The sequence below is a fragment of the Drosophila rhopaloa genome, unplaced genomic scaffold (genome assembly GCF_018152115.1).
Source record: "Drosophila rhopaloa isolate 14029-0021.01 unplaced genomic scaffold, ASM1815211v1 contig_167, whole genome shotgun sequence".
NCBI lineage: Eukaryota > Metazoa > Arthropoda > Insecta > Diptera > Drosophilidae > Drosophila > Drosophila rhopaloa.
In genome coordinates this window covers 5,158,893-5,184,724 of record NW_025335047.1, presented here as the reverse complement: position 1 = coordinate 5,184,724, position 25,832 = coordinate 5,158,893, and the positions used below count along the sequence as shown (strand labels likewise).

The window sequence follows — 25,832 nt, the reverse complement described above, 5'->3', positions numbered from 1 at the left end:
GATTTTCTAAGTGTAGCATTCCCCCGTTGATGGGGGAAAAATGAAAAATTATTGCTTTGGTTTCATTTTCGACTGGGCCCGGGTTTGTCATTGTCTATCGCCATTAAAGTGTCTTTAGTGCCCCACGACGTATGCCGTTCACTGGCTTGGAAGTAATATTTATTAACTCTGCCAAAAGTGCACAAAATAATCGCATTAACGCCGATCCAGCTCCACACCCCCTAGTTAGCCACGTGTGAGCTGGCTAACCAGCTGAATGACTAACTGAGTGACTGAATGACTGACTGGGTGACTGACTGGATGGCTGAATGACAGAATGGTTGACTGGATGACAGAGTGACTGCCAGGTCGGCGGTGTCATTGTCGTGATTTTGGGCTGAAAAGGTTGGGAAACGCCAGCGGGTAGCATCTGGAGGTTTTCCTTGCACTTTTGTCTTTGGGCGTGTCGCCGCCAAAAGGCGTTCGGTTTTTCCGAAAATCTCATTTTCCACCCAGTCGCAGTCGAAAGCCAAGTGTGCGAAAATTTGATAAACGCCGACCCCCAAAAGGCGCATGATTTATGGATCGACATTGGCGCGAAGGAAGAACCAGCCCAATCCAATCCTATCCAATCCACAGACCATAACCCTCAACCTCAGCCTCAACCCGTAACCCAAAACCATTACCTGGCTCTAAGCCGAAATCAGAACGGTGGGCGGAGGGGGTGTGGCCGCGGTTTGGCAGCATAAAGTGCTAAAAAACGCTCAATAAAACCACACATAAAAATTGACTAAATACAAAACATGACAGACGGCGTGCGAGTATTAATAATAATGCGTTCGGCCGACGGCTCAGTCCGCTTTTTTGGCCTTCTTTTTCCCCTTTTCCCCACCCCCTCAACCAATAACTGATGCTGCTGCTGTTGTTTATAAAGTGCAAAAAACGTTGTACTCTTTTTCACATTCACATTCGATAAAAATCGCATGATCATAAATTTACACTTTGCACAGCCTCCGCGGCAACGCCCACCCCGAAAAAAGGGGGAGAAAACCGAATGCACATCGATTGGGGGTGGCGGGGCGGTCTCCGAGGGGGGGGGGTGAGAAGGCGGAGGGCGGGGGGCGGGGCAGAGATATACACGCAATGGCAGGGAGAATCTGGCGGCCCCTGGGACGCATGAACGATTGGTAAATGGTTGTGGTCAGGATTGGTTTGGTTTGACTCTGACTCTGGCTGAATTCGGAATCGGAATCGGTTCGCATTGCCTTCTCAGGGGTCCCTCGCGTTATGTTTTGTGGCAATTGCAATCAGTAGGTTTTTTAATTGCAGACTAGGATCGAATAGGTGCTACCGTAAATGGTAGCAACGAGAGGATCGGGGTCACCAAACATTATTTTCTGATGATCAGCTTAAGCTAAGTGAATAGAATAATATGCTAATGTAATTTACAACAGATAACATGAAACACCAAACCAAAATAAAGACTTTAACCACAACTTCTAAAGGTCATAATAGTTTCAATTCTGGTTTCACCCGATATAAAATTCCCAAAAAAAAAGTAATATCAAGCCATTAGCAGCTCTTTAAGTAGTTACAATTTGATTTATTTCCACAGATGTGCACGTAAATTGTTTATATTTTAGCCCTATTGTATATACTTTTTGATCTTAGGGCTACCAGAATCCCATTAAACCAATATACCCTGCGATTACACCCCTTTCGAAACCAGAGAATTGAGGGATAAAAATGCATTTATTGCCCTTCGATTTTTTACAAATCGTTGAAATATTTTTCACAGAAAAGCCGCGTGCGCTTTACATTTCAAATGCGAAATTTTCGGGCGTGTGTGGGCGTCCCCGGCCACGCCCACTTAGCGCGCGGTGTGAAGTTATTTAATTGCCAAGCGATTTGGCACTCAATCGATGATGCTTTCATCCCACTCTCTCCCCAACTCCCTGTCTCTCTTCTTCTCCAGCTCCCTGTCTCTCTCGGTCTCATTCTCTTGGTCTTTCTTATCGCCTTGACCAAATCATCTGCTGGTGCATAATTAATGAGCTGCACATAATTTGCATATTTCTAATTTAATCAAAATGATTTGATTCGCATGCCCACTAAAACCGACAACAACAAGCCATATACAGTAACAACAATCGAAAATGCAACAACAATGTGCATGTGCATGTCGCTGCAACATTATAAATAAATCAAAATACAATTTCTCAGAAATTGCGATGCCCTATCAAAATCCACCGAGGAGAGACCCCCAAACATAAACACGGGCAGAATTTCCACCCAAAAACATGTTGATAGGTACCCTCGGCTTTGAGGGGCGGGGGGCGGGGCAAGTCGGCCTTATAATACCTGCATATACATATATATATATACATATATGTTGGATTGTGGCAAGGTCTACGCAAATGCAAACGCCACAAATCCACGGCCTCGAAGGAAACATGCAAGAAGTGCAACGAAGGCGGAAAAGTCCATGTTCAACCAGGTCCACAACTTTTCCCCTCTGTACCCCCTTTCTTAACTCCTTCTTTTGGCCAACTTCAGGCCAAGACTAGTTAAGTCTTGGCCCAAAGAGCCACATCCACATGTCCTCCTGTGCATGCCGTGCAATTATTTTGAATTAAATTCGTATTTTGTTCGAATCTTGTAAGTTCATCTTGTTCGACTGGTCTGGAGTGCTCCTCTCTACACAGAAAGAAAATATTATAGGCACTGCCCAGAACAAAATAAATGATTACTTTCGACTAGAAGAGGATTCTTTTAGGATTTATTTGTATTATTTATTCAGTAACATTTATAATTCTTTAAACAAATTTTCTCTCCCATTAATAAACTTTTAAACTTAAATCTTTTTCTTTTTTAATAAAAAAAATTTTTTTTTTTTTTTTTTTTTTTTTTTTTTTTTTTTTTTTTTTTTTTTTTTTTTTTTTTTTTTTTTTTTTTTTTTTTTTTTTTTTTTAAAATTTTTTTTTTTTTAAAAAAAAAAAATTTTTTTTTTTTTTTTTTTTTTTTTTTTTTTTTTTTTTTTTTTTTTTTTTTTTTTTTTTTTTTTTTTTTTTTTTTTTTTTAAAAAAAAAAAAAAAAAAAAAAATTTTTTAATTTTTAAAAAAAAAAAATTTTTTTTTTTTTTTTTTTTTTTTTTTTTTTTTTTTTTTTTTTTTTTTTTTTTTTTTTTTTTTTTTTTTTTTTTTTTTTTTAAAAAAAAAAAAAAAAAATTTTATTTTTTTAAAAAAAAAAAAAATTTTTTTTTTTTTTTTTTTTTTTTTTTTTTTTTTTTTTTTTTTTTTTTTTTTTTTTTTTTTTTTTAAAAAAAATTAATTTTTTTTTATTTAATTTTTTTAAAATTTTAAAAGGGAGAAAAGGGGGGGAGGGAAGGGGGGGGGGGGGGGGGGGGTTTTTTTTTTTTATTTTTTTTTTTTTTTTTAATTTTAATTTTTTTCCCAAGTATAATGAATACAACTTTTTAATATTTTGCAGTGCATTTTTCTTTACTCTTCTCTTCACTGCATTTTCCCGCTCTAAGATGGACATTGATTCTGTCCCCTCGGTACTAAGATTTCATATGCAAAATGTATAGATCTTGCTTTTGTGAGAGACACGACCAAGGTTATACCCTGTTTAAATTAGTTTTATTATGAGAAAAGTAAGCCTTTGCTTATTATTATGGAATGTATGGAGTATAAATAATCTTTACAAATCTTTAAAATGCCCTGAACTTATTTAAAAACTTGTAAGTCAAAACCTTAAGCACATGTACATTATTTTTGATAGGCCTGATTATAAGGCCGATTACTTTATATAAGCAAAACTCAATTAGACAATTTTTGTATATTGTACTCTTATGGTAACAACGATGAGATTTATTTTTAAGATTTTCGTGTGGGCATCATTTTGATAACTAATACAATGTGTACATGCTTTGCATATATAAATAGTATCCAATAGCAGCCATCTTTCATCATACTCATAAGTGCAGGGTAGCACATGATACCCGCAAACAAGTAAGTGAGCAGCGACAGCAGATACAGCCACAACACGCTTTGGAAAAAGGAAAACACTAGCGCTAAATTGACATCGAATTGGCGTTTATTTGGCTTGCTGGGCAGCGTGGCTACATGTCCCCTCTATTCACTGGAGCTGTGCTGTTTTGGGAAACGGAGAAAGGATAAGCGATTAAGCCAAAGAGGTGACCAGGCTCATACTTCGGAGTCCTGCTCGTTGAGGCGTTGTCCATTGCTCCTGGTCGCGGATCCAACGAAATGGGACCTCCTCCAATGGCGAATCCGCCGCAGACAGCCCTCCTCCTGCAGGATGTGGTAGAGATTCATCAGCAGAATGATCAGCACCACCAGCAGGGTGACAAAAGCTAGGATATCCTTTGTGGTCCAGTAGGGATGTATGCCAGACACTCCTGCAGGATCCATTTTCTGGGCCTCCGCCTGACTTTCACTGGGTGGCCAATCGATGTCCACCTGACTGATCTCTTTTCGGATCTGTTTTGAGTCCTCGCCTGCAGGTGTACCCCTCGATCGTTGAGGTACATGAACATCTTGCGGTATAGACCAGGACCCCACGGATTGTCATGCAGTCCCAGCTCCTTGAGATCCTCGTGCTGTTGATGCAAAACCTGGTAGTCGAAGGTATTCAGGCGGTTTCCCTCGATGAAAAGAGCTTCCAGAACCGGCAGACCCCTCAATATCTCCACATCCAGGGTTAGGATCAGATTGTGGGACAAGTCCAAATGGTTGAGACGGGCTGAGAGGATTGGCGAGTCCGGAGGCAAGCGAACCAGTCGATTGTTGGCCAAGTTCAGGTACTTCAAGCTGGGCAAAAGGAACAGCTCCTGGGCATGTGGATCATCCGAAGGACTGCCATGAAGCGGCAAAGATTCAATAATGTTCTTGGACAGATCCAGTCTCTCCAGATTCCACATGCCTCTAAGGAACCCGGCAGTATCATTTCCATTTAGCAAATTACCATGGAGATCCAACTCGATGACAGAGCTCTTGTTTCCCACATGCAGATTATTCAGCTCATTGTTGCCTGCCTGAAGCTTGATAAGTTCTCCGTTGATGACCAAACTGGTGAGTCCACTGCCCTCCAAGATTAGGCTCTGGATGTTTTGGAGGTCCAGCGTTAGAATTTCCAGTTCGCCAGTATGGCCCATGTCGAGCAGTCGAAGATTGGGCAAGGAGCTCATAATATCCGGAGGTAGTGTCCTCAGTTGGTTGCCATTCAGAAGCAAAGTTTGTATTTTTCCGTTTTTAGAGAAGATATCTTTTGGCAAATTGGTTAGCTGATTGTGGCTTAAGTCCAGATGAACCAGCTCCACCAGCGGATCGAAGGTGCTGGAGAGGATCTCCTGAATTCCATTGCCTTGCAGGCCAAGTAGTCGCAGTCTGGTTAATCCTTTGAAGGCGCCCGTGTGCACCGTATGTATGATGTTTTGACCTAGTTCCAGGATCTCCAGACGGGGCACCGTGCTGAAGACCTCATCCCGGAGGACACCGAGACTCGTCTGCTGCATCTTTAGGGAGGTGAGATTGCCCACCGGCTTCAGACTCTGCTTGCTGATGTGATAGGAGGCACAGTTCCGGATGACCAGGGTCCTGAGACCGGGAGTTAGGTTCAGGACCAGCCAGGTGATCGACTCTCGGCTGCAGTTCGTCAGGTGCAGTTCCCTGAGTCCAAGGGCCGGAGTTGCAGCATAGGCCACTCGCCGATCACTCAAATTGCAGAAGGAATCAGGACAACTGGCACTCAGATTCAAGCGTCCAGAGGAGTCGTAAACGGAAAGTGCATTTCCCAACTCCACACCGCAAAATCCAAGCAAAATATATATATACAAATTCATATTATTTGTATTTGTTGAATGCTATTCACTTTGCTCGCGCTTTGTCAGACCGCTAATAATGCACTGAAGTCGAGTAGAGAGCGGCATCAGCATCATTTCCTTATCATCTGGATTGTTGGATGGGCGGGTAGAGTGGAGCGTTACCCACTGCTGATAGTGGATGATGTAAAGCCCCCGGGAAGCTTTGCTGATCACAACAAAGTAAAGCTGCTCAGCATGTTGCCAGCGATAACTCAAGTCGAGACTCAAAAATCTGGGTGGACCAAGCTTATTGACTCCTAGTAATTTCTTTAGATTTTCTAAATTAAGATCCATAACTTATCGGTTTTAATGTGATTATAAAGAATAAACAAAAGAGTTATAAATTAAATCTTCATAATTGGGTACACTTATTTATTGGTTTTTAAAAGGTGACTCTTTAAATAAAATCATTTAGAGGGTATTCGATAGAAGAATAATTATATGAATAATAGCTTCGATTACCCACGACCAACAGTAAACATATTCCAATTTATAAATAGTGTATACAGTAATAAATTAAAAACACGTTTTATTAAAATAAGAAGATATGTTAAAATATTTCTTTTTAAGAAATTATTACTCCTAAAGTAAATTGCCCGATTCTTGATGATTAAGGATCTCGATCCTGGCCTCAGGTCTTTCATTTCTTAGCCGTCCCCACTTGCATCCAAAGCAGCAGTTGTCCCCTTCTTTATTATACAGCTTCCTTCTCACATATATCAGCACCAGGATCAGGAAGATTACCATGAGGCTGTCATAGACGGTCCACATGTGCAGCTTCTTTTTGGGCTGAGGATCGGGTTGGGGATCGGGTTGGGGATCGGGTTGAGGATCGGGTTGAGGATCGGGTAGGGCGTTGGGTTGTGGTTTTATTGGGGGATTGCTTTGAGGATTGCTTTGGGGATTAATTTGGGGATTGGTTTGAGGATTGTGCAGGGGGTTGCGTTGAGGGTAGGGAGTGGGTTGAAGATCGGGTTGGGGTTTGGTCGAACCATCACTCTGAAGTTCTCGCTCGATTCTAAGTTTATGTTCAGAAATGGCTGAGAGTGACTGGAAGTCTTTAACCTCGATCCCAGCATCTTCGCTTCCCAAGACAGAGATTGCCGAAACGAGCAGGAGATAAAGAATAAACATAATCTATTTTTAAAAGTTGACGATCTGTTGAAGGGCTACGTGGTTTCTGGGTTCCAGCTAAAATTCAAGAGCCAGATATAGTTATGAGCATGGAAACTGTTTATTAGTTTAAATACCTTATGTTTAAAATTTGTTGTTTTACTTTTGGAATCTATTTGTTTAAAGCAGTTCCAAGCTGACAGTCATAATTTGTACGTTTTAGCTAGCCAACTAAAAGCTGAATAAACTAATCAGCTGCTTTAAACGAATACATATAAAGTATCGATAGATCAGATCCCATTCAGTCTTTCTATTCGATTATGGCGCGCATTCAAAAATTAAAACTTCTAGCCGGGATTTTTAAAATACTTAATTGGGGAAACTAAATTTTGTTGTTCAACTTTGGAAGTTATCATCGCACGATTAAGTATTAAAGCATATATGCTTCTATAGAACCCCACCTATTTGATACAAGAAATAAGAGAGAAAAACTATTTTTGTTTTCAAGTGCATAAACATAAACATTATGTATTTTCTCATACTGTAATTAAATAACTCTGTTATAGTTTAAGATTAAAATTCATGACTTATACTTCGGGGTCTTCCATGCTGACAAACTTGGCTTGCATTTTGGAAAAACCTTTTGACTCCCAAAAGCGAGAGAGCAAAGTCAAGCAGTTTTGGGACCGACGGAGCTGTACGATTAGGAATACATTAAGAGTCAGCGCAGCAAGCAGTACAATAAAGATCAGGTAATCAAACAAGGTCCATTTTTGAATAGTGTCTTGTACTTTGGGCTCTTTGTGTGGTGGACCATCAAGTTTTTTTTTCTGGGGTGTTGGCTCAGAAGTCTGTATTAACTGGGCTTTTACTTCCATGGGGACCTCATCCGGTAATGACAGCTCATAATTATCCATGGAACTAACTGTTGTGTAACTTACTTCCGGTTGATCCTGGGTTCTTTCTATTACACGCACTCCAGAGTCCTTAAAGAATTTGGTCATGGTGACGTAAGTTTCGTTGCTGAATAAATTGTTGAAAAGTATTACTAATTTAAGACCCCGCTGTTGTTTGTAGAGGCTATCGTATCTAAATTCCCTGATTTGGTTCCACTCAATGTGCAGGTACTGCAGATTATTGACCATCTTGAAGATATGTGGATCCAAAATACGTATCTTATTGTGCGACAGATCCAAATAGTAAAGAGCGGGGGACATCAGAGGTGAATCACCATGGAGGTATTCCAGCATATTGCTTGAAAGGTTCACGAACCTCAGATTGGGCAAAAAGAAGACCTCATCCGAATTGCCACTGTTGGGAACAGGCAACTCATTCATTAGATTGCAGGAGAGATCCAGGCGTTGCAGTCTCCACATTCCCAGGAGGATTTTGTGCAGTTCTTTAGTTTGCATCATGTTATCACTCAGGTCCAGCTCAATGATAGACATCTTATCGTCTAATTGAAGATATCTTAGTCGATTCTTACGAGCATACAATTTGCTGACGCTACCCACGACATCCAGTTTCCTTACCCCGCTGTTGGATAGGATCACGGTCTCGGCAGTGTGCATTTGCAGCTCCTCCAGTGGGCGACAGTTGGCCAGGTCCAGACGAATAAGTTGCTTTAGTGGAATGGCCAAAACCATAGTCAACGGATTATCACGAAGCCATAAATACTTCATCTTTGGGTTCTTAGAAAAAGTTTTAAACTCCAGAGTCGCAAGTTTGTTGCGATTTAAATTAAGGTCGACGAGTTCTGGAAGAGAATGGAACACACCATCAGGCAAAATTGTTAAATCATTGTCCTGCAGTCCGAGCCTCCACACGTGGGACAGTCCCTTGAAGGCTTCAATGGATACCCTAGATATGGAGTTATTTCCCAGCTCGACAGTGTCCAATATCGTCATCATGGCAAACTGTTCGTCACTTAGCTCGGTAATATTGCCGTTTCGGATCCGCAAATAGCAAAGTTTCGGTAAAGAGGGAAGGTTGTGGAGGTCACCACTGCTGCAATTGTTTATCATCAACATTTCAAGTTTGGGTGAGCCTTTTAGCACTCCTAGGTTGCTGCAGGAGTCCAGAGCGAGTTCCAACAGATCGTCATTATACGTAGATATCTCTGTACTGGTGCAATTGTATCCTTCGCAGGGATGTTCGGATTCGGTGGTAGCCATCACAGCAACAGCTGCCACCAGCAAGAGATAAGGAAAACTATCCATTTATATTTTATTTCGCAGTCCGACTTATTTTTCCATTTCTTATCAGTCCCTTAATGAAACAGTTGCAACGAGATTCTGAGAGGCGCACATGAATCTCAGATTCTATCTGAGGCTTAGAGCTTTGTGCTTTAAAATCAATTGACGGGAATTGTATTGTGTAAATAACAATAAACGCAGGTTCACTTTGTGCAGTAGATAGAGATATAAAGGGATCGCAATATTTATTTCATAGGTCAAATTTATAAGATCTCAAGCTCTCTGAGCTTTATGGAAGTTTAATAGGCGGGTTCTCAAAATAAAGAAACTAACATTACCGCAGTTAGTAGTAAACTGAAAGGAAGATTAACATAAATAAATAATACTCTACCATATTGAACGATAAATTCACAAATTGTAAAGAGGGGAGTAGAAAGACCTCACTGGAATTGTCCCTCTTGGTAACTCATAGAAAAGGTTGCAGGAAAGATCCAGAAAAGAGAGAGAAACTACTTTTGTGTGCAAGTGCAGAAACTTATTCATTATGTATTTTTTCGTACTGTTATTAAATAACTCTTTTATAGTTAAATATTCATGATTTATACTTCGGGGTCTTCCATGCTGACAAACTTGGCTTGCATTTTGGAAATCCCTTTTATGTCCCAAATGCGAGAAATCGAAGTCAAGCAGTTTTGGGACCGACGGAGCTGTACGATTAGGAATACATTAAGAGTCAGCGCAGCAAGCAGTACAATAAAGATCAGGTAATCAAACAAGGTCCACTTTTGAATAGTGTCTTCTACTTTGGGCCCTTGATGTGGTGGATCATTAAGCTTCCGTTTCTGAGGTTTTGTCTCAGAAGTCTCTGTTAACTGGGCTTTCACTTCCATTAAACCCTCATCCGGTAATGACAGCTCATAATTATCCATGGAACTAACTGTCGTGTAACTTACTTCCGGTTGATCTTGGTTGCTTTCGTTTACATGCACTCCAGCGTTCATAAAGAATTTAGTAATGGTGACGTAAGTTCCGTTGCTGAATAAATTGTTGAAAAGTGTCACTAATTTAAGACCCCGCTGTTGTTTATAGAGGCTATCGTATCTAAAGTCCCTGATTTGGTTCCACTCAATGTGCAGGTACTGCAGATTATTGACCATCTTGAAGATATGTGGATCCAAAATACGTATCCTATTGTGCGACAGATCCAAATAGTTAAGAGCGGGGGACATCAGAGGCGAATCACCATGGAGGTATTCCAGCATATTGCTCGACAGGTTCACAAACTTAAGATTGGGCAAAAAGAAGACCTCATCCGAATTGCCACTGTTGGGAACAGGCAACTCATTCATTAGATTGCAGGAGAGATCCAGGCGTTGCAGTCTCCACATTCCCAGGAGGATTTTGTTAAGTTCTTTAGTTTGCATCATGTTATCATGCAGGGTTAGCTCAATGATAGACATCTTATCGTCTAATTGGAGATATCTTAGTCGGTTCTTACGAGCATACAGTTTGCTGACGCTACCCACGACATCCAATTTCCTTACTCCGCTGTTGGTCAGGATCAAGGTCTCGGCGCTGTGCATTTGGAGCTCCTCCAGTGGGCGACAGTTGGCCAGGTCCAGACGAATAAGTTGCTTAAGTGGTATGGCCAAAACCATAGTCAACGGATTGTCACGGAGCCATAACAATTTCATCTTTGGGTTTTTGGAAAAAGTTTCAAAGTCCAGTGTCGCAATTTTGTTGTGACTTAAATCAAGGTCGACGAGTTCTGGAAGAGAATGGAACAGACCATCAGGCAAAATTGTTAAATTGTTGTCATGCAGTCCGAGCCTCCACACGTGCGGCAGTCCCTTGAAGGCTTCAGTGGAAACCCTAAATATTGAGTTATTCCTCAGCTCGAGAGTGCCCAATCCTGTCATGACGGCAAACTGTTCGTCTCTCAGCTCAGAAATATTGCCGTTTCGGATCCGCAGAATGCTAAGTTTCGGTAGAGAGGGAAGGTTGTGGAGGTCACCACTGGTGCAATTGTTTATCATCAAAATTTCCACATTGGGTGGGACTTTCAGCCCTCGTAGGTGGCTGCAGGAAGCCCTAATGATGTCCATTCGACCAAATCCGATTTGTTCGCCATAATACGTAGTCATCTCTGTACTGGTGCAATTGGATCCTTCGCAGGGAAGTTCGGAATCGGTGGTACCCACTACAGCAACAGCTGCTACCAGCAAGAGATATGGAAAACTATCCATTTATACTTTATTTCTATTTATTTTCGACTTATTTTTCCATTTCTTATCAGTCCCTTAATGAAACGATTGCAACGAGATTCTGAGTGCACAATAATCTCAGATTCTATCTGAGGCTACGAGCTTTGTGCTTTAAAATCAATTGACGGGAATTGTATTGTCCAAGTCACAATAAGCGCAGGTTCACTATGCTCCGAGTAATAATAATATAAAGGGCAGCAATATTTATTTCCCAGGTCAAATTTATAAGATCTAAAGCTCTCCAAGATATATGGCCGTTAAATAGGCGCGTGCTAAAAAAAAAAAAAAAAAGAGCATTACAGTAGTTAGTAGTAAACTAAAAAGAAGATTAGCGAAAATAAATAAAATAAAATAAAATAAAATATGAAGATTTTCTTTTTAGAAAAATTATCACGATTATTATGTTCCAAACGCGGTAAAGCCATTTGCTGCTTTATATTCGATTCACAATAGAAAACATTTATATGATTTTAAAAACAACGCGCAAAAAGCCAATTAACCAATTAGAGATGGAATGAATAAGATGTTTTGCATGAGTTTAAAGATATCGATCGCGCAACTAATCGATAGTCTACTATTTATTGGCGCGCATTCAAAGGCAGAAGCAAGGCCAATTACCGTTAACATATATTGTTGAAATATATTATATTCTTTAAACGACATTTTAAATTTTTTAGTAGATTATGATAGTAAAATTATTTTAAGCCATAGACTTACATCTTAATTCTGGTAAACAATTTTATTACTAGTTTTATTTGCATGATTAAAAATTCTATTTATTTTTTTATATTTATAAAAAAGCGTTAGAATACATAGTTTATATTTATATTTTGGAGTCTTGGCTATTGAAAAACATGGCTTTTGTTGTCCGAGGAGAGTTAGTTGTCCCATAAATGAGAAATCGAGTTCAAGCTGTTTTCGTCTCGTCAAAGTTGCAAACTTACTTCCGTGGAGTCCTCGCTTTCCGTAAATGACTCAGATTCCGGTAAGACTCGAGAATCATATATTTTTTCTATTACTTTGACACCAGCATCCTTAAAGAATTTGGTTATAATGCTGTATGTTTTGTTGCTGAAAACGTTCGCGTACAAGGCCAATTCTTTAAGTCCTCGGTGCTGGCTGTAAAAGCGATCGTATCTGAAGTTTCTAATGGAGTTCCATTCAATATGTAGGCTTTGGAGATTGTTTACCGTACGAAAGATGTGAGGATCTATGATACGAATACTATTGTGCGACAGGTCCAATTTTCGAAGACCGGGCGATATTAGAGGCGAATCGCCGTGAAGGTACTCCAGCATATTGAACGATAAATTCAAAAATTGTAAAGAGGGAAGTAGAAAGACCTCACTGGAATTGTCCCTCTTGGGCACGGGTAACTCAGAGATTAGGTTGCAGGAAAGATCCAGGAACTGAAGTCTCCACATACCCATAAGAATATTTTGAAGATCCTCAGTTCGCAGCAAGTTATCATTTAGGTCCATCAAAGTCACAGCCAACTTGTCTTCAATTTGGATATGTTCAAGACGGTTCTTTCGCAAAAAGAGTGAATTAACGCCACCATCAATATCCAATCGCCTTATCCAGGTATCTCTCAGGTTCACGGTTTCAGCACTCTCCATATGCAGCTCCTTCAGCGGGCCACAATTGATCAGGTTCAGACGGACAAGGTGCTTCAAAGATATAGACAATACATTAGTCAACGGATTGTCCTGTAGTGACAGCCATAATAAATGTGGATTTTGATCAAATATTTCATATTGAAGTTTAACGATTTTGTTTCCTCTTAGGTTAAGGTCAATGAGGTTTTGAAGAGGATGGAATACACTAGTCGGCAAAGACACAATTTCATTGTGCTGCATGTCTAGCCTCCACACTTCCGGAATTCCCTTGAAGGCTCCAACGGAAATCCTTACGATGGAGTTATTCCTCAGCTCAAGAGTCTTAAGGGTTGGCATCTTGGAAAACTGTTCATCGCCTAGTTCGGTAAGCTTGCCGCGTTGCAATATTAGGCAGGTTAATTTGGTTAAAGAACTAAAGTCGGCCATGTCGATATAATCAGTATTGCAATTGTCGATCATCGCGGATATTAGATTAGGTGATCGTTTGAGGATTCCAATGTTGTCGCAGGAGTACAGACGTGCGTTCAACATATTAGCCCTTGGGTCAGGAAAATTGTCGATACTTGTTTTGGTGCAGTTGTCTCCATGGCAGAGTAGCTCGGAATCGGTATTCCCCAGAACAATGACAACTGGCAACAGCAATATACAAGTATATAGAAAATAACCCATTTACAATTTATTTCCGCACTCAGCTTAACTTTGCGGACTACGTATATTTCTCTGAAAAAAGGGGTCGTACTGACTAATCAGACAAGTGCACAAAAAGCGGTCGTGAACTTTGAAGAATTTAAAGAAAGCTTTTTCTCTTTCAAGATAAATTGAAAGAAGAAATGTCAATTAGGCTTGGGTGCCAATTGGTGCACGTTGACAAAATGTTGCGAAACACAAAAATAGTCAAAAGTTCTGCCTGAAAATATAAATATTAAAATTTTTTTGTACAGAAGCTAAGAAATAGTTTATTGCTGACCAGCCTAGCTCTATTTGACTCCTAAACAATTAGACTAGAACTCAAGCTTTCCTTGGATCAAACTACCTCTACCTATTACTAGTTTTATTTTCATGATCTATATTTTTATTGTTTATACTTATAAATAATCATTACAATACTAGTTTATTTTTATATTTCTCGATTTTCAAGGCTGACGAACTTGTATTTTGTTGTGAAGGAGAGTTCGATGTCACAAAAAAGAGAAAGACAGTTCAAGAAGGTTCGTATAGTCAAAGTTGCACTTTATGGATCACATCCCTCTAAAGGGCAAACTAACTTCTTTGGAGTCCTCTTTTTTCGGTGATTGTTCATATTTCCGTGAGTAGCGGGAATAATAGATTTTTTCTATTACGTTGACACCAGCATTCCTAAAGAAATTTGTTATGATTCTGTATGTTTTATTGTTGAAATCGTTTGCGTAGAAGGCCACCTCCCTAAGTCCTCGGTGCTGGTTGTAAAAGCGATCGAATCCGAAGTCTCTAATGGAGTTCCACTCAATATGGAGGATTTTTAGATTTTTTACCATGCTAAAGATGTGAGGCTCTATGATATAAATATTATTGTGCGACAGGTCCAAGTTTGTAAGATCAGGCGATATTAGAGGCGAATCACCATGAAGGTATTCCAGCATATTGAAGGACAAATTCAGGGATTGTAACGAAGGAAGAAGAAACTCCTTACTGGAATTGTCCCTCTTGGGCACGGGTAACTCGCGGATAAGGTTGCAGGAAAGATTCAGGAACAGAAGTCTCCACATTCCCACAAGTATATTTTGAAGATCCCAAGTAAGCAACATGTTATCGCTCAGGTCCAAAATGGTGACAGCCATCTTGTCTCCAATTTGGATATTTTCGAGACGGTTCTTTTGCAAAAAGAGTCCTTCAGCACCACCAACAATATCCAATCGGCTTATCCTGGAATCTCTGAGTCTCACAGAACTAGCTGTCTGCAAATGCAGCTCCTTCAGCGGGCTACAATTGATCAGGTTCAGTTGGACAAGGTGCTTCAAAGATATAGACAATACATTAGTCAACGGATTATCCTCTAGTGATAGCCATAATAAATGTGGATTTTTATCAAATATTTCACGTTGAAGGGTTGCGATTTTGTTTCCACTTAGGTCAAGGTCAGTGAGTTGTGGAAGAGGATGGAATACACTAGTCGGCAAAGACACAATTTCATTGTGCTGCAGTTCGAGCTTCCACACTTCCGGAATTCCCTTGAAGGCTCCAGCGGAAATCCTAACGATGGAGTTATTCCTCAGCTCAAGAGTCTTAAGACCTGGCATCTTGGAAAACTGTTCATCGTTTAGCTTAGGCAGATTGCCGTGTTGCAATACTAGGTAGATTAATGTACGTAAAGAACCAAAGTTGGCCATATCGATATTATCACTATTGCAATTGTCGATCATGACGGATTTTAGATTAGGGGAGCGTTTGAGGATTCCAAGGTTGTCGCAGGAGTACAGACGTATGTTCCTTGGGTCAGAACCTTTGGTTATATTTGTACTAGTGCAGTTGTGTCCATAGCAGGGTAGCTCGGAATCGATATTCCCCAGAACAATGACCACTGGCAGCAGTATTATATATAGAAAATAACCCATTTACATTTAATATATATATTTTTCAGCTTTCTGCTTATCTTTTGCGGACTAAGAATATTTCTCTGAAAGAAGGGGTTGTACTGACTAATCAGAGAACTGTAGAAAAAGTGGTCGTGAACTTTGTAAAGATTTAGAGAAAAGCTTCTTCTCTTTTAAGATAAATTGACGGAAGAAATGCCAGTTAGGCTTGAGTGCCAATTGTTGCACGTTCCGAAACACAAAAATAGTTTCAAATTCTACCTGAAAATAAGAAAATATAAATTTGTTTTTGTTCAAAAGCTAAGAGATAATTTATGGCCATAAAAAACCTAGAAATTGATATGCAAAATTCATATTTCAAGAAGCTTGGTTAGATTCCTCTATTAAACGGGGATCGCATATTTCTTTTGGTACATTGTCTCCAGCATCCAGAATGAATTTAATTATGACTCGTATATTTTGTTGTTAAATCTCTTCTAAAGCACCAAGCTTTTTGTTTACCGAGATACTAAAAATTGGCTGTCATTATCATTAGACTATCATCAGTAGTCATTGGTTTATATCATATGAGAATGGCTCTACTCATTATGACTCTGCTAGAGGAATATACGTTATTAATGATATCAAATTGATATTGTACTTTAAAGTTTTTCAATTTAACATAACATTTGTGAAAGCCAAGTGACTTTAGGTCTTTAATACCCAGTAAATGCATCAAATGCCTTGCACATCTTTGCTTATCGGAGACAACCGACCAACATGTTCCACATAAAAAGGAGTTCCTTTGCTCAGCAAATAAAAGGCAGCGAGAGGGAGAGATCCTTTAATTCCCTGCATAATTCCAAATCAGACAAGCGTTAAAAACATTTCATTATAACGCTACACAATCGGAATATTTAATGATTTAATCGGCCGCCAGAATCAGGCACAGCAACAACACCTAAGCGAAGGACGAGGAGGCAGAGTTCCCAGTCGCTGCAGTCTCGATAAACTGCTTCAAATTCACAGATTTTAAATTTAAAATCGTTGCCACACGGCGCAGCGCAGGCACAGTAACATGTAAAAAGCAGCCAGGTCTTTTTGGCCAAGATCTCCCCATACCTTGGCCATACCATACCATTCCATTCTCAAGTTGGCTGGCAAACGTTGCCTCGATATAATGGCGCGAGTTTCATGTTTACAAAAAAGATTATGCAGCCCCAAACAACAAGAACCACGAGATACTCGTACAAACGTGCAGCGGTTGCGGTTGCGGAGTCCAGAGAACTCGCAGACCCGAAGATGGAACCTGAAAACTGAGAACTGAAACTGGAGTTCTAATTAAACAATTCGTAGAATTTCGCGTTAATTGCGAGAAAACGACTTGAACGTGCTCGGCGGATTGGCTGAGGTTCTGGGACTCTGTTCCTCCTCCTCCTGGTTGGACCCACCACTACACTCCGCTCCCCTTCGCTTACCTTAACCCATTCCACCTTTCAGGTGACACGTTCTGGGGGAGTTATTATAGGTATAGGTGCACGTACACCCAAAGAAGAGTTCTCACCAAACACAGTCTCAAACTGTGTTGCGAAAATATTGGTTTTAATAAATTAAACTCATACAACAAATTATAGGTATTTTGCATTACCATAGAAACAAGGTTTCTATTGATACTTTCGTAAGAATTTTCTTTATATAAATATAGTTTAATATATTTGGCATATTTTGGACATCAATATAGCTTAATGTAATACAAATTATTGTGTAAATATGGTTGAAAATATAATAAGGTTGTCAACATCTTTAGATAGCTTCTGGCTTAACTAAAAAGATAAGTCTGTTCCTAAAATACATTTATAAATGATGTTTTTAAATTATGTTTTTTTGTAGCCCCCAAAATAAGATACATATATTTGTATGTAGTACATTTTGAATATTCATTAAGCTAACCATTAAAAAGGAAGGGTAACCGAAATAAGTATAATTTGTTGTGTTTTTTCTGAGTGCAGTGGGAAAGCTTTGCACTTTGCCTAGATCCGGTGTCATTCTTGTGTGTGCCTCCATTTGACGAGGATGAGCTCTGTTATTAACACGCCTCCCGGCCTTACCCCTTAACTCCTCCTCCTCCTCCACCGAACTTGAACAATGCTCTGGACTTTTTACACATGTGAGGGCTGGCCAACTTGGAGAGAAAACTCAATTCAAATTATCGCCAAACAAGATCGACAGATGTTCAGCTGGCACAACAACAGAAATGCCAAGATGACGAGGAAGGGGAAAGGGAAGGGGAAAGATGGACAGGGAGAGAGGTCAATGAGGTGCACCGACCGACCGATCGGCCAGATCGATCTTCCTGCAGTCGAGAAACCCAGAGCCCAAAGCCCGAAGCCAAAGTCAAAAGCAGTCGCACGTCTCGCTGAGCAAATAACGCCCCAAAATAAAATAACACAAGACAGAGAACTAAACCCTTTAATCTAAACCACTTTGGGCCATTGGCAGTGCAGATCCCTCGAGCCGATCCGATCGACAACGCCACGCATATTTCGCATAACCCAGGCACACCTTTTCACCAAAGTCCGATCGAAAATGACGGGGCCGGGGGATAACCCCGAAAAAATGGGAATATAAAACAAAAATCGTACAACAAAGAAGCGATAGGAGAACAGGCACGTCGATCCGAACGGGGAGGAAGAGCTACCATATACCGTCATCATCATCGCCAGCACTCCATTCTTCTGGTCGATCATCCGCACTCGTCATCGTGCCCGTCATCGTGTCCACATCCCAGGGTTCGCTCTTATCGGGCCCGATTAATCTGCCATCGCCGTCGCTGATAAGGCCGCCAAATGGACGACCCTCTCGCCAGAGCTCCTCGGCCTGGATCGATCCTCTTCATCCTCTTCAGAGCTTCAGAACCGCAGAGCCATAAAACCCGGCCACAACCGCATTATTGTTAGCCCAGTGCGCAGTGGCAGCCAACACTCATGTTTAAATTATGATGGCTTCTAACTTGCGCCCCAACCCCTGTGCATCCGTCAAATTGGATGTGGGCATATGGGTAACCCTCCTCTGTCCCTCCCTATATCTTTCTATATAGCTCTAACCCCCCCTCCACCTCCGATCGTGTCAGAAGTCATGCTGCTGCCGACATGGCTGACGACCCATTGACAAATGCACTGATTGAAGACTCTTTCTCCGAGTCAATGAACAAATGCTGAAGGCTCGGACACGAAGTTTGGCAAATGTTAAAGGGTTGATCTTAGATTACATCTATTATAAAACTAAACAACAAAAAGCATGCACTGTAACAAAATATAGTATTTTATTTTATTGTTTTCGTGGTTAACTTAAGTAAGTTCATATTTCACATATCATATTTTGTTGACTTTGATCAAAATGAGCCATTTTCGGAGGTTTTTTCACGATATCTTCGTCAAAATTGGACCCACAAGTATAAGACTGACTGTTTCGTAAAAGTGACGACCTAAATTATCAATTTCAATAAGTTTTAGAAAAAAATTTTTTTCAAAAATTTATCATTTTTGATAAGGGGTAACATCGTCAAATTTGCAAAAATTAGGAAAAAAAATTTTTTTTATGTTTGAATGCCAATCGATTGGAAATTCAATTACGAATTCAACGATGTATGGCATTCCATATTAGAACAATTTTTTGAAATTTTTTCGGCAGAAAACCGATATTTTAGTGCTTATGGGTGAAAGTTCAGTATCAATAATTTTGGTAAAAACGACGATTTTTAAACTGCTTTTTGGTTTTAATTAAATTTTTTTTAAACGAAGCCATTTTCTTACAATTAACTTGTAATCAATGATTATTTTAAAAACTAATAACAACTTACCAGTTATCTAAAATAATAGGTTTCTTAACTAGTAATGATTCCATCGTTATTAATATGACTGCTGTACAATTAAGATTATAAATCAAGCGATAATCCCAAACGAAGCGGACAATAGTTGAGTTAATACGTTAGAGAACACAGAGTTATCTGTGTTATCTAATCGGCCTCATCTACACGGGCTCATCCTGGCGTATGCGTAATGCGCGTTTGTCACTGGCAGCTGGTGATCTGCTCTGCGATTTCCCCCGCCCAACTAACAAACAAACAAAAATCTCTGAATCCGATTTGACTGAGCTTCGTTTTATTTAAACACAATCGCTGATGCATAATTAATTAAAAGGTTTTTCAATGTGATTTTTTCCCCCCGAATGTTTTGTTTACTTTTTGCTCGCTGTCTTCTTTTGACAACACGCCCCAAAAACGGTGGCCGCTTGTTGGTTGGCTGATTCCGATTCCGAATCGGATTCGGAATCTGGTTCTGCTTTTGCTTTTGTGGCTCCGTTGTGGGCCCTTATCTTGTAAATTGAATTATGAAATCGTCAACTTGAAACCGAACTGAATGCAGTCGAAAGCCAACGGAGGCTGCTCCTTTTTGTCCACGACACGGGGAATCAGTTAAGGGAGCATGACGACGACGACGACGACGGCGACAACTACAACGGGTAGCAGCTGCCCAATGACCAACCAACCAACCAACCAACTCCCTGCGAGTGAGTGAGCAAACAAAACGGGCATTTAACATAATCATATCATATCGTCGTAGGCATCACATCGCTGCCGAGCTGAAACCACTTAAGTTGGCCCAGGACGAGGATGAGGATGAGTCTGGCCATTTGCATATGTCTTTTGCCCCTTGCCACGCCCCCTGTGGCTTGTTTGTTCGGCAGCACGAAGGAGCAGCGTTTAGTAGATATCTGCCTTTCATTGCTTTATTTGCCTCTGCAGGCCTGCTTTTGATTTCTCGCAGAGAATGGGCCAGTCTGACCATCCTTAGCCTTTCCCCGTCCAAGTTTCAAAGATGAACCCTGTCAAAACATTTAAAAAACACAGATAAAATACTAGAGTCAAGTTAGAAGTTACACTGAAAAGATTAGTTTCCAAAGTTGGATATAATATAATATATAATTCAAATAATATATTTCTTACATTGTATAAAGTACTGAACCACAACTAGATATTTTCATAGAGCTTTCTTAATCAAATTAGTTTTTTATACGTTCGAATTAAAATATATTAAATTATCAAGTGATTTTATATCATCTGAAGTTTTTCATTAGATGCATGCATTTAATAATAGATCTGAATCATTTTCCTTGAGAGAATTGAATGTTATATCACATTTTGTATTAAATATAAATTTAAATTAAATATTTAGAAAAGAGGTATTATACTCTTAGAAAGCCATCAATAATTTCTGAGAGTGCACAAATAAAAAAGAAAATCAGAAAACGCTTTCGATTGTTCTAATCGCAGAGACAGCATCGCCGAGTTGCTGGGCCTTTGGGTTTTGGTAATTGAGAATATAATTACACGAATTACGACGCAGTCGCCGTGTTTATCTGACTCGTTAGCATCTGCCTTTCATCTCGCTGTCTGGAGTCGCCTGAAGTTGACAGGGCCAAGTGCGTTCCGATGGCCTCTATTTCGTGGGTCCGAGTCCCCAAGGCGATGCCATGGCAGCCGGCTCTCTGGACTGAGCCACGAACTCAGGTCGAGCATGTGTCCGCTTTCACAGCGCCGGGCAATTGACAAACAAACTCCACTCGTGTATACACACAACTATACAAACACGGGGCCAGAAAAGGGATGCCGAACAATTGTCACTTCCCAAAGCAATTACGTTACAATTTAAGCGTGTAAACAAAAAATTACAAAGTTGTTAGGCCAAAATGGCAACCATTCTGCCAGTCATCGCAAGCTGACAACAACTGACAAGAGTTTGGGTATTATTGGATAGAAATAAAGTTGAGGGATGGGAAATAATGTGGCAGAGTTTCTAAATTGCTTAGAAGTTAAGGTTAAGAGAACTTGATAAGTTTCTTTGTACATCATGCAGACAAATAAGGCAAAAATAATATAATAGCAAAGTGCAAGATATAGGCAGCATTATGCTTAATAAAATAATATATAAATGTTGTAATATTGCATTAATTTTTAATTTATTAATCCCAGTGCTGCCTGGGCTTGATAGCTTGCACCTTGTTCCGTTTTCCCCTGACTAATTACCTTCACACCCAACCAGCCAGAAATAATTGGTGCATGCTCTGTTAGTGACAGGTAAACCCCGCTTTAATCGACTGGCAGCGCGCCACACATCATCAAACATTTTATTGGTCAATTGGGCGACAGTTCGGAGTTGTTTGGCCCTTTGGCACCGCTCCTAACCCCCTCCCCCTTGGAATCGAGCCCCGAACACCTAACACCTAGTTGTAACCCCTCTGTGGCTGCCGTCGCAAGTGTTACCTTTCCAATAAATATTTGTTTACGCACAAATAGACTTGTAGAGCGCGTTAGAAATTCATTTGGCCGGGTTCAGAGCAAGTGAAGCGAGGCAAAACCGCAGAGGCAGTCCTGTTGAATGCACTGAAAAAAATTAAAAGCGATCAGGACAAGATGGTTAGTAATACAGTTTATTTGCCCCGAATCCTAACAGAATATTATTTTTATATTGCAGTAAATAGAGTATTATACATTTTACAAATACAGACTAAATATTTAAGTAAATAACTACAAAATAATAAAAGCACCTATTTATTCGAAAGAGATCTTGTTAAATACTTTAAAGTTTATAATAAATTGTTCTTTTTAACTTCATAAGTTCTGAAAAAATATAATACTAAAAAACACAGTAATTCTTTGAAAAAGACATTACATACAAGAAATTAACCAAATTTTCTGTAAGAACAAAGCAGTTATTTCTCCAAGTGCATGCGTATGCCTTATCAAATTAAGATAATCGACCACGATTCTGGTGTTTGCCCTCAACGCCTCGGCCTGCTTGTTTGCCTGCGATTCTTTGGGTGTTTGCTGGGTCGCCACAAAATCATAGTGATCAACTAAAAAGGAAACCAAACAGACCAAAATGTTTGCTTAATTTATCGCAGTAGCATCGTTTCAAAATTCAATTTAATTGGATGCCACAGAACTGTGTGGAAGTGGGACCCCTATGCTCATGGTCATAATTCGAAGACTCAACTTCCTGCTTCTGAATCCGCTTCCCGCTTATCGCATCTCTGCGATCGCCTCTGGTTCGCACCTATTCAAATGATCTGGCCAAATCGGAAGAAACATCAGTATAAGCAGCCACAGGAGCAGCTGATTGACTATAATCTCGCCTTGTCGACAAACAAAAAAATGAAAAATAAAAGAGGAAACAAACGGTGGAGTCGCTTTTTGTCTGGTTTTGTCTGGGTTATCAAGCGGGGTTTTGTCGCCACCATCTCGGTTCCGAGGGCCATCCGCCCATCACGTGTCTAATTTCTCGCTGCCCAAATAGTCCTCGGGAGGGAATCCATTGTGGTTCGCCTGGTTTGTGCCTTGGTCTTGGTCTTGCTCTTGGTTTTGGGCTCCTACAGTTGTCGGTCGGTCGGTTATCTTGATGCTGGCGCGCAAAAATGTTTACAATTTTGCTGCTCATTTTTTCTGCAGCTCACAATGGCTGCGAAATTAAAAATGTTTCCAGTGGTTGGCCCGGTCCGGGCTTCATTTTTCATCTTGGTCACTCAATTGTGCGCGAGACACATGCCAAAAGGATGGGCCGGCACATCGAACTGGGCACATTGGTGAAAGGGAATCTGATTTGCTGGAACTGCGCTCTGAATAGAGGGTTTCACCAAATGTCGGATAAACAATCGAGCTCAGGCAGTGAAAGGTGTTCCCTGGGAGTGTTAACAGGAGATATAAAAAGAAAAATAGGAATTCGTTAAGGGGACTTGGACTTGGAAAAATACGAACACTCGCGAACTTTACTTATAAGTGGTAAATAAAAAATATGATATGATAGTTGGGTTAAAAAGTAAAGTTATATTCTAAACATCTGTTTCCAAACTTTCTAAAAACAAAACTATTTCCAAAACACCATAATTAGTTTTAAGCTTTAATTAATTATGATTTAATCGAACAAAATCGGTCCAATAAAATATAGATGCAAATAAAAAAAAAACTGCGCAGAATAAGTTTTAACACATAAGTAAGCATTCAGATACATGTTTTATGACTTGTTATAATGAAGATAGGCTTAAGCCGAAATTGCCTCCTTTCCCTTCATATTTTATCCAATTAAAATGGCAACTGCACCACTGTGCATCGGCGGGCAATCAGTGCTTTGTGTCAACTAACAAATAAATATCACGCATGGCCAAAAGCGGCAATCAAAGTCCATCAACTGGCATCGGGCTGGCAGATGCCAAGCCATCGATAAGCAAACCGATGTCGATGCCACCGTATACCAAGCCATATCCTTTGGCAGCGAGTCGCCACGTTTCGATCTGAAGGACGATAAAGTGCCTGGCATTGTTTCAGCCTCAATCAGAGCTGGTCTAAATGCGTTTTTGGACGGGGCTCCGAGGGCAGGTCTATCATAGGCCATGTCCGAACCCCAAGCGCAGTCATAATTATTTCATTATGGCCCATTTGTTTAATCAGCCCCATTGGCCACGACTTCTGTTAACTGTTTGCTGACGATTTGGGCCCCATTTCTGCCTGGCTTTCCGTCTCTGTTTCGGTTTCTGTCTCTGCGTTTTTGGGCCTTATCGATTGGACGCCATCTTAATTGTTTGTTGTTAAACACGCAGCTCGTTGGACCACAGATCTTCGATCCCCATTCCGATTTGGAACTTCAATACGGAATTCGGTTTCTGATTTAGGGCCCCCACTCCCTCGCAGCGAATAGACTTTTCTGCTTATTGATTTTTCATTCGAATTTCGTCGTCAGCCATTTGATTTATTGTTGTCCACTTAATTTGTTAGAGATGCTGTCCAGATACGGATGCTCCCTATCCCCGGGCCGCTAATTCGCTGAAGATCGTCGCTCGGATGTCGTATTTATGGTCTCCGGCTTATCGTTGGGAAGATTTTCGAGTAAGACTGTGGGTCTGCCCTCGGTTGAACTGAACTAGTTTGCCTCAGTGAGCTTAAACTGCGTTAAATGCTTCGGGGTGGGGCCCACAAAATGGGGTTTCTGAGGTGATTTGCATAAATAGTTTGTTGGTCTCTGGAGCTGAGAGAATGCTTAATGCCTAAAATCATTGTCTTCCTTAAAAGAGGGCTTTGAAAAGAAAGAAAATATATTGATGGCGATATATGGCTTTCACCAAACAAATAAAGATAAACCTCAAAATATTATATTATTCTATTTAATGTTATGTTTGTTAAAAGTATAAAATTTTTAAAAATACCAAAAACAAATGTGTTATAATAAATTAATAGTTATACAGATTTAAGATTTAATTGGATCGCAAATGGATTAAAAATGTGGCTGACCTTATAAGACATTTTTGAGTTATATTTTTTGAAGTTCAAAAAATTGTATATTAATGTTTATAAAACATTTGCTTCAGTTTAATTATTTTTATTAATATGAATTTAATTGTTGATATAATAAATGGAATTTAGCCTATTCATTTTGATTTATGGTAAACAATGGTAAAAAATGTTAAAGAATTTAATGATTTAGAAAGTACATTTAATTTAGTTTATATAGATGTTAAATGGATCTTTAGAGAATTTTTTTTAGTTTTATCCCTTCAAATGGGACTTCTGACTTTGTTAAGTATTAACACACATAATAGAGTTAATTTCTGGATAAACCAATGTAATGTTTTTTTTTTGTTTTGGTCTCTAAAGAATTAATTTGCCAAACCAAAATTTCTATAGCTTCCCCCACAAGGGAGTCGCCGTTTGAAAGCAGCAATTAGGGACTGTTGCCAAACAGTGGCCAACAGACAACGGCTGACCCGTCCTCCAGTCCACTCCACTCCACACCACTCACCGTCCAGGTGTGTGGTCACAATAGATGACCACACCAGGGTCCTGACCCGAGTCTCACCCCCTCACTCCCTCGCTGCCCCTGCCCCCATCCAAATCAGACGCAGACAATGGCAATTGTGAGCGGCTGAGAATGTTGTCATATGTCGCCTCCGTCGCTGTCGTCGCACATCGGTGTATTTCATGTAAACAAATAACAAATTAAATGAAAATTTAAATAAAGGAGAAGCAGAAGCAGCACGACGATTTATGTGCCGGTTGCAGGATAAGCCCGAAATCGACTGAGGGGAAACCCTCCGGCGACGCCGGCAGTCCTTGGCCTTGGTTGTTTTTGTGGTTGATGGAGGCGAAACCCCGCTGATCGAATCAAATGAAGGGAACA

The 25,832-nt window shown here is 40.1% G+C and overlaps 5 protein-coding genes and 1 pseudogene across 5 annotated transcripts; all 6 read right to left on the bottom strand.

The window, feature by feature from the left end:
• Positions 1–3,601: 3,601 nt before the first annotated feature.
• On the bottom strand, positions 3,602–5,886 carry LOC108037445 (annotated as a pseudogene).
• A 484-nt stretch (positions 5,887–6,370) lies between these two features.
• Positions 6,371–7,207, bottom strand: LOC108037444 (procyclic form-specific polypeptide B1-alpha-like). The gene is made up of 2 exons (XM_017114000.2): positions 7,117–7,207; positions 6,371–7,057 (listed from the first exon to the last, which is right to left on the bottom strand). Exon 2 carries the CDS (start codon positions 6,998–7,000, stop codon positions 6,449–6,451), a length of 552 nt encoding a protein of 183 aa, XP_016969489.2. The 5' UTR covers positions 7,001–7,057; positions 7,117–7,207; the 3' UTR covers positions 6,371–6,448.
• A 271-nt stretch (positions 7,208–7,478) lies between these two features.
• Positions 7,479–9,259, bottom strand: LOC108037442 (leucine-rich repeat-containing protein 70-like). The gene has a single exon (XM_017113998.2). It carries the CDS (start codon positions 9,196–9,198, stop codon positions 7,567–7,569), a length of 1,632 nt encoding a protein of 543 aa, XP_016969487.2. The 5' UTR covers positions 9,199–9,259; the 3' UTR covers positions 7,479–7,566.
• A 435-nt stretch (positions 9,260–9,694) lies between these two features.
• On the bottom strand, positions 9,695–11,486 carry LOC108037441 (insulin-like growth factor-binding protein complex acid labile subunit). The gene has a single exon (XM_017113997.2). The coding sequence runs from the start codon at positions 11,418–11,420 to the stop codon at positions 9,774–9,776; it is 1,647 nt and encodes a 548-aa protein (XP_016969486.2). The 5' UTR covers positions 11,421–11,486; the 3' UTR covers positions 9,695–9,773.
• Positions 11,487–12,230: 744 nt separating this feature from the next.
• On the bottom strand, positions 12,231–13,762 carry LOC108037440 (leucine-rich repeat-containing protein 15-like). Its single transcript, XM_044458634.1, has one exon. It carries the CDS (start codon positions 13,724–13,726, stop codon positions 12,365–12,367), a length of 1,362 nt encoding a protein of 453 aa, XP_044314569.1. The 5' UTR covers positions 13,727–13,762; the 3' UTR covers positions 12,231–12,364.
• A 241-nt stretch (positions 13,763–14,003) lies between these two features.
• On the bottom strand, positions 14,004–15,689 carry LOC108037443 (leucine-rich repeat-containing protein 15-like). The gene has a single exon (XM_017113999.2). The coding sequence runs from the start codon at positions 15,646–15,648 to the stop codon at positions 14,296–14,298; it is 1,353 nt and encodes a 450-aa protein (XP_016969488.2). The 5' UTR covers positions 15,649–15,689; the 3' UTR covers positions 14,004–14,295.
• Positions 15,690–25,832: the final 10,143 nt, after the last annotated feature.

Excerpts from the sequence above, each read along its gene's own strand:
- LOC108037442 (XM_017113998.2), bottom strand. The coding sequence starts at position 9,198 with ATGGATAGTTTTCCTTATCTCTTGCTGGTGGCAGCTGTTGCTGTGATG.
- LOC108037440 (XM_044458634.1), bottom strand. The coding sequence starts at position 13,726 with ATGGGTTATTTTCTATATACTTGTATATTGCTGTTGCCAGTTGTCATT.
- LOC108037443 (XM_017113999.2), bottom strand. The coding sequence starts at position 15,648 with ATGGGTTATTTTCTATATATAATACTGCTGCCAGTGGTCATTGTTCTG.
- LOC108037444 (XM_017114000.2), bottom strand. The coding sequence starts at position 7,000 with ATGTTTATTCTTTATCTCCTGCTCGTTTCGGCAATCTCTGTCTTGGGA.
- LOC108037441 (XM_017113997.2), bottom strand. The coding sequence starts at position 11,420 with ATGGATAGTTTTCCATATCTCTTGCTGGTAGCAGCTGTTGCTGTAGTG.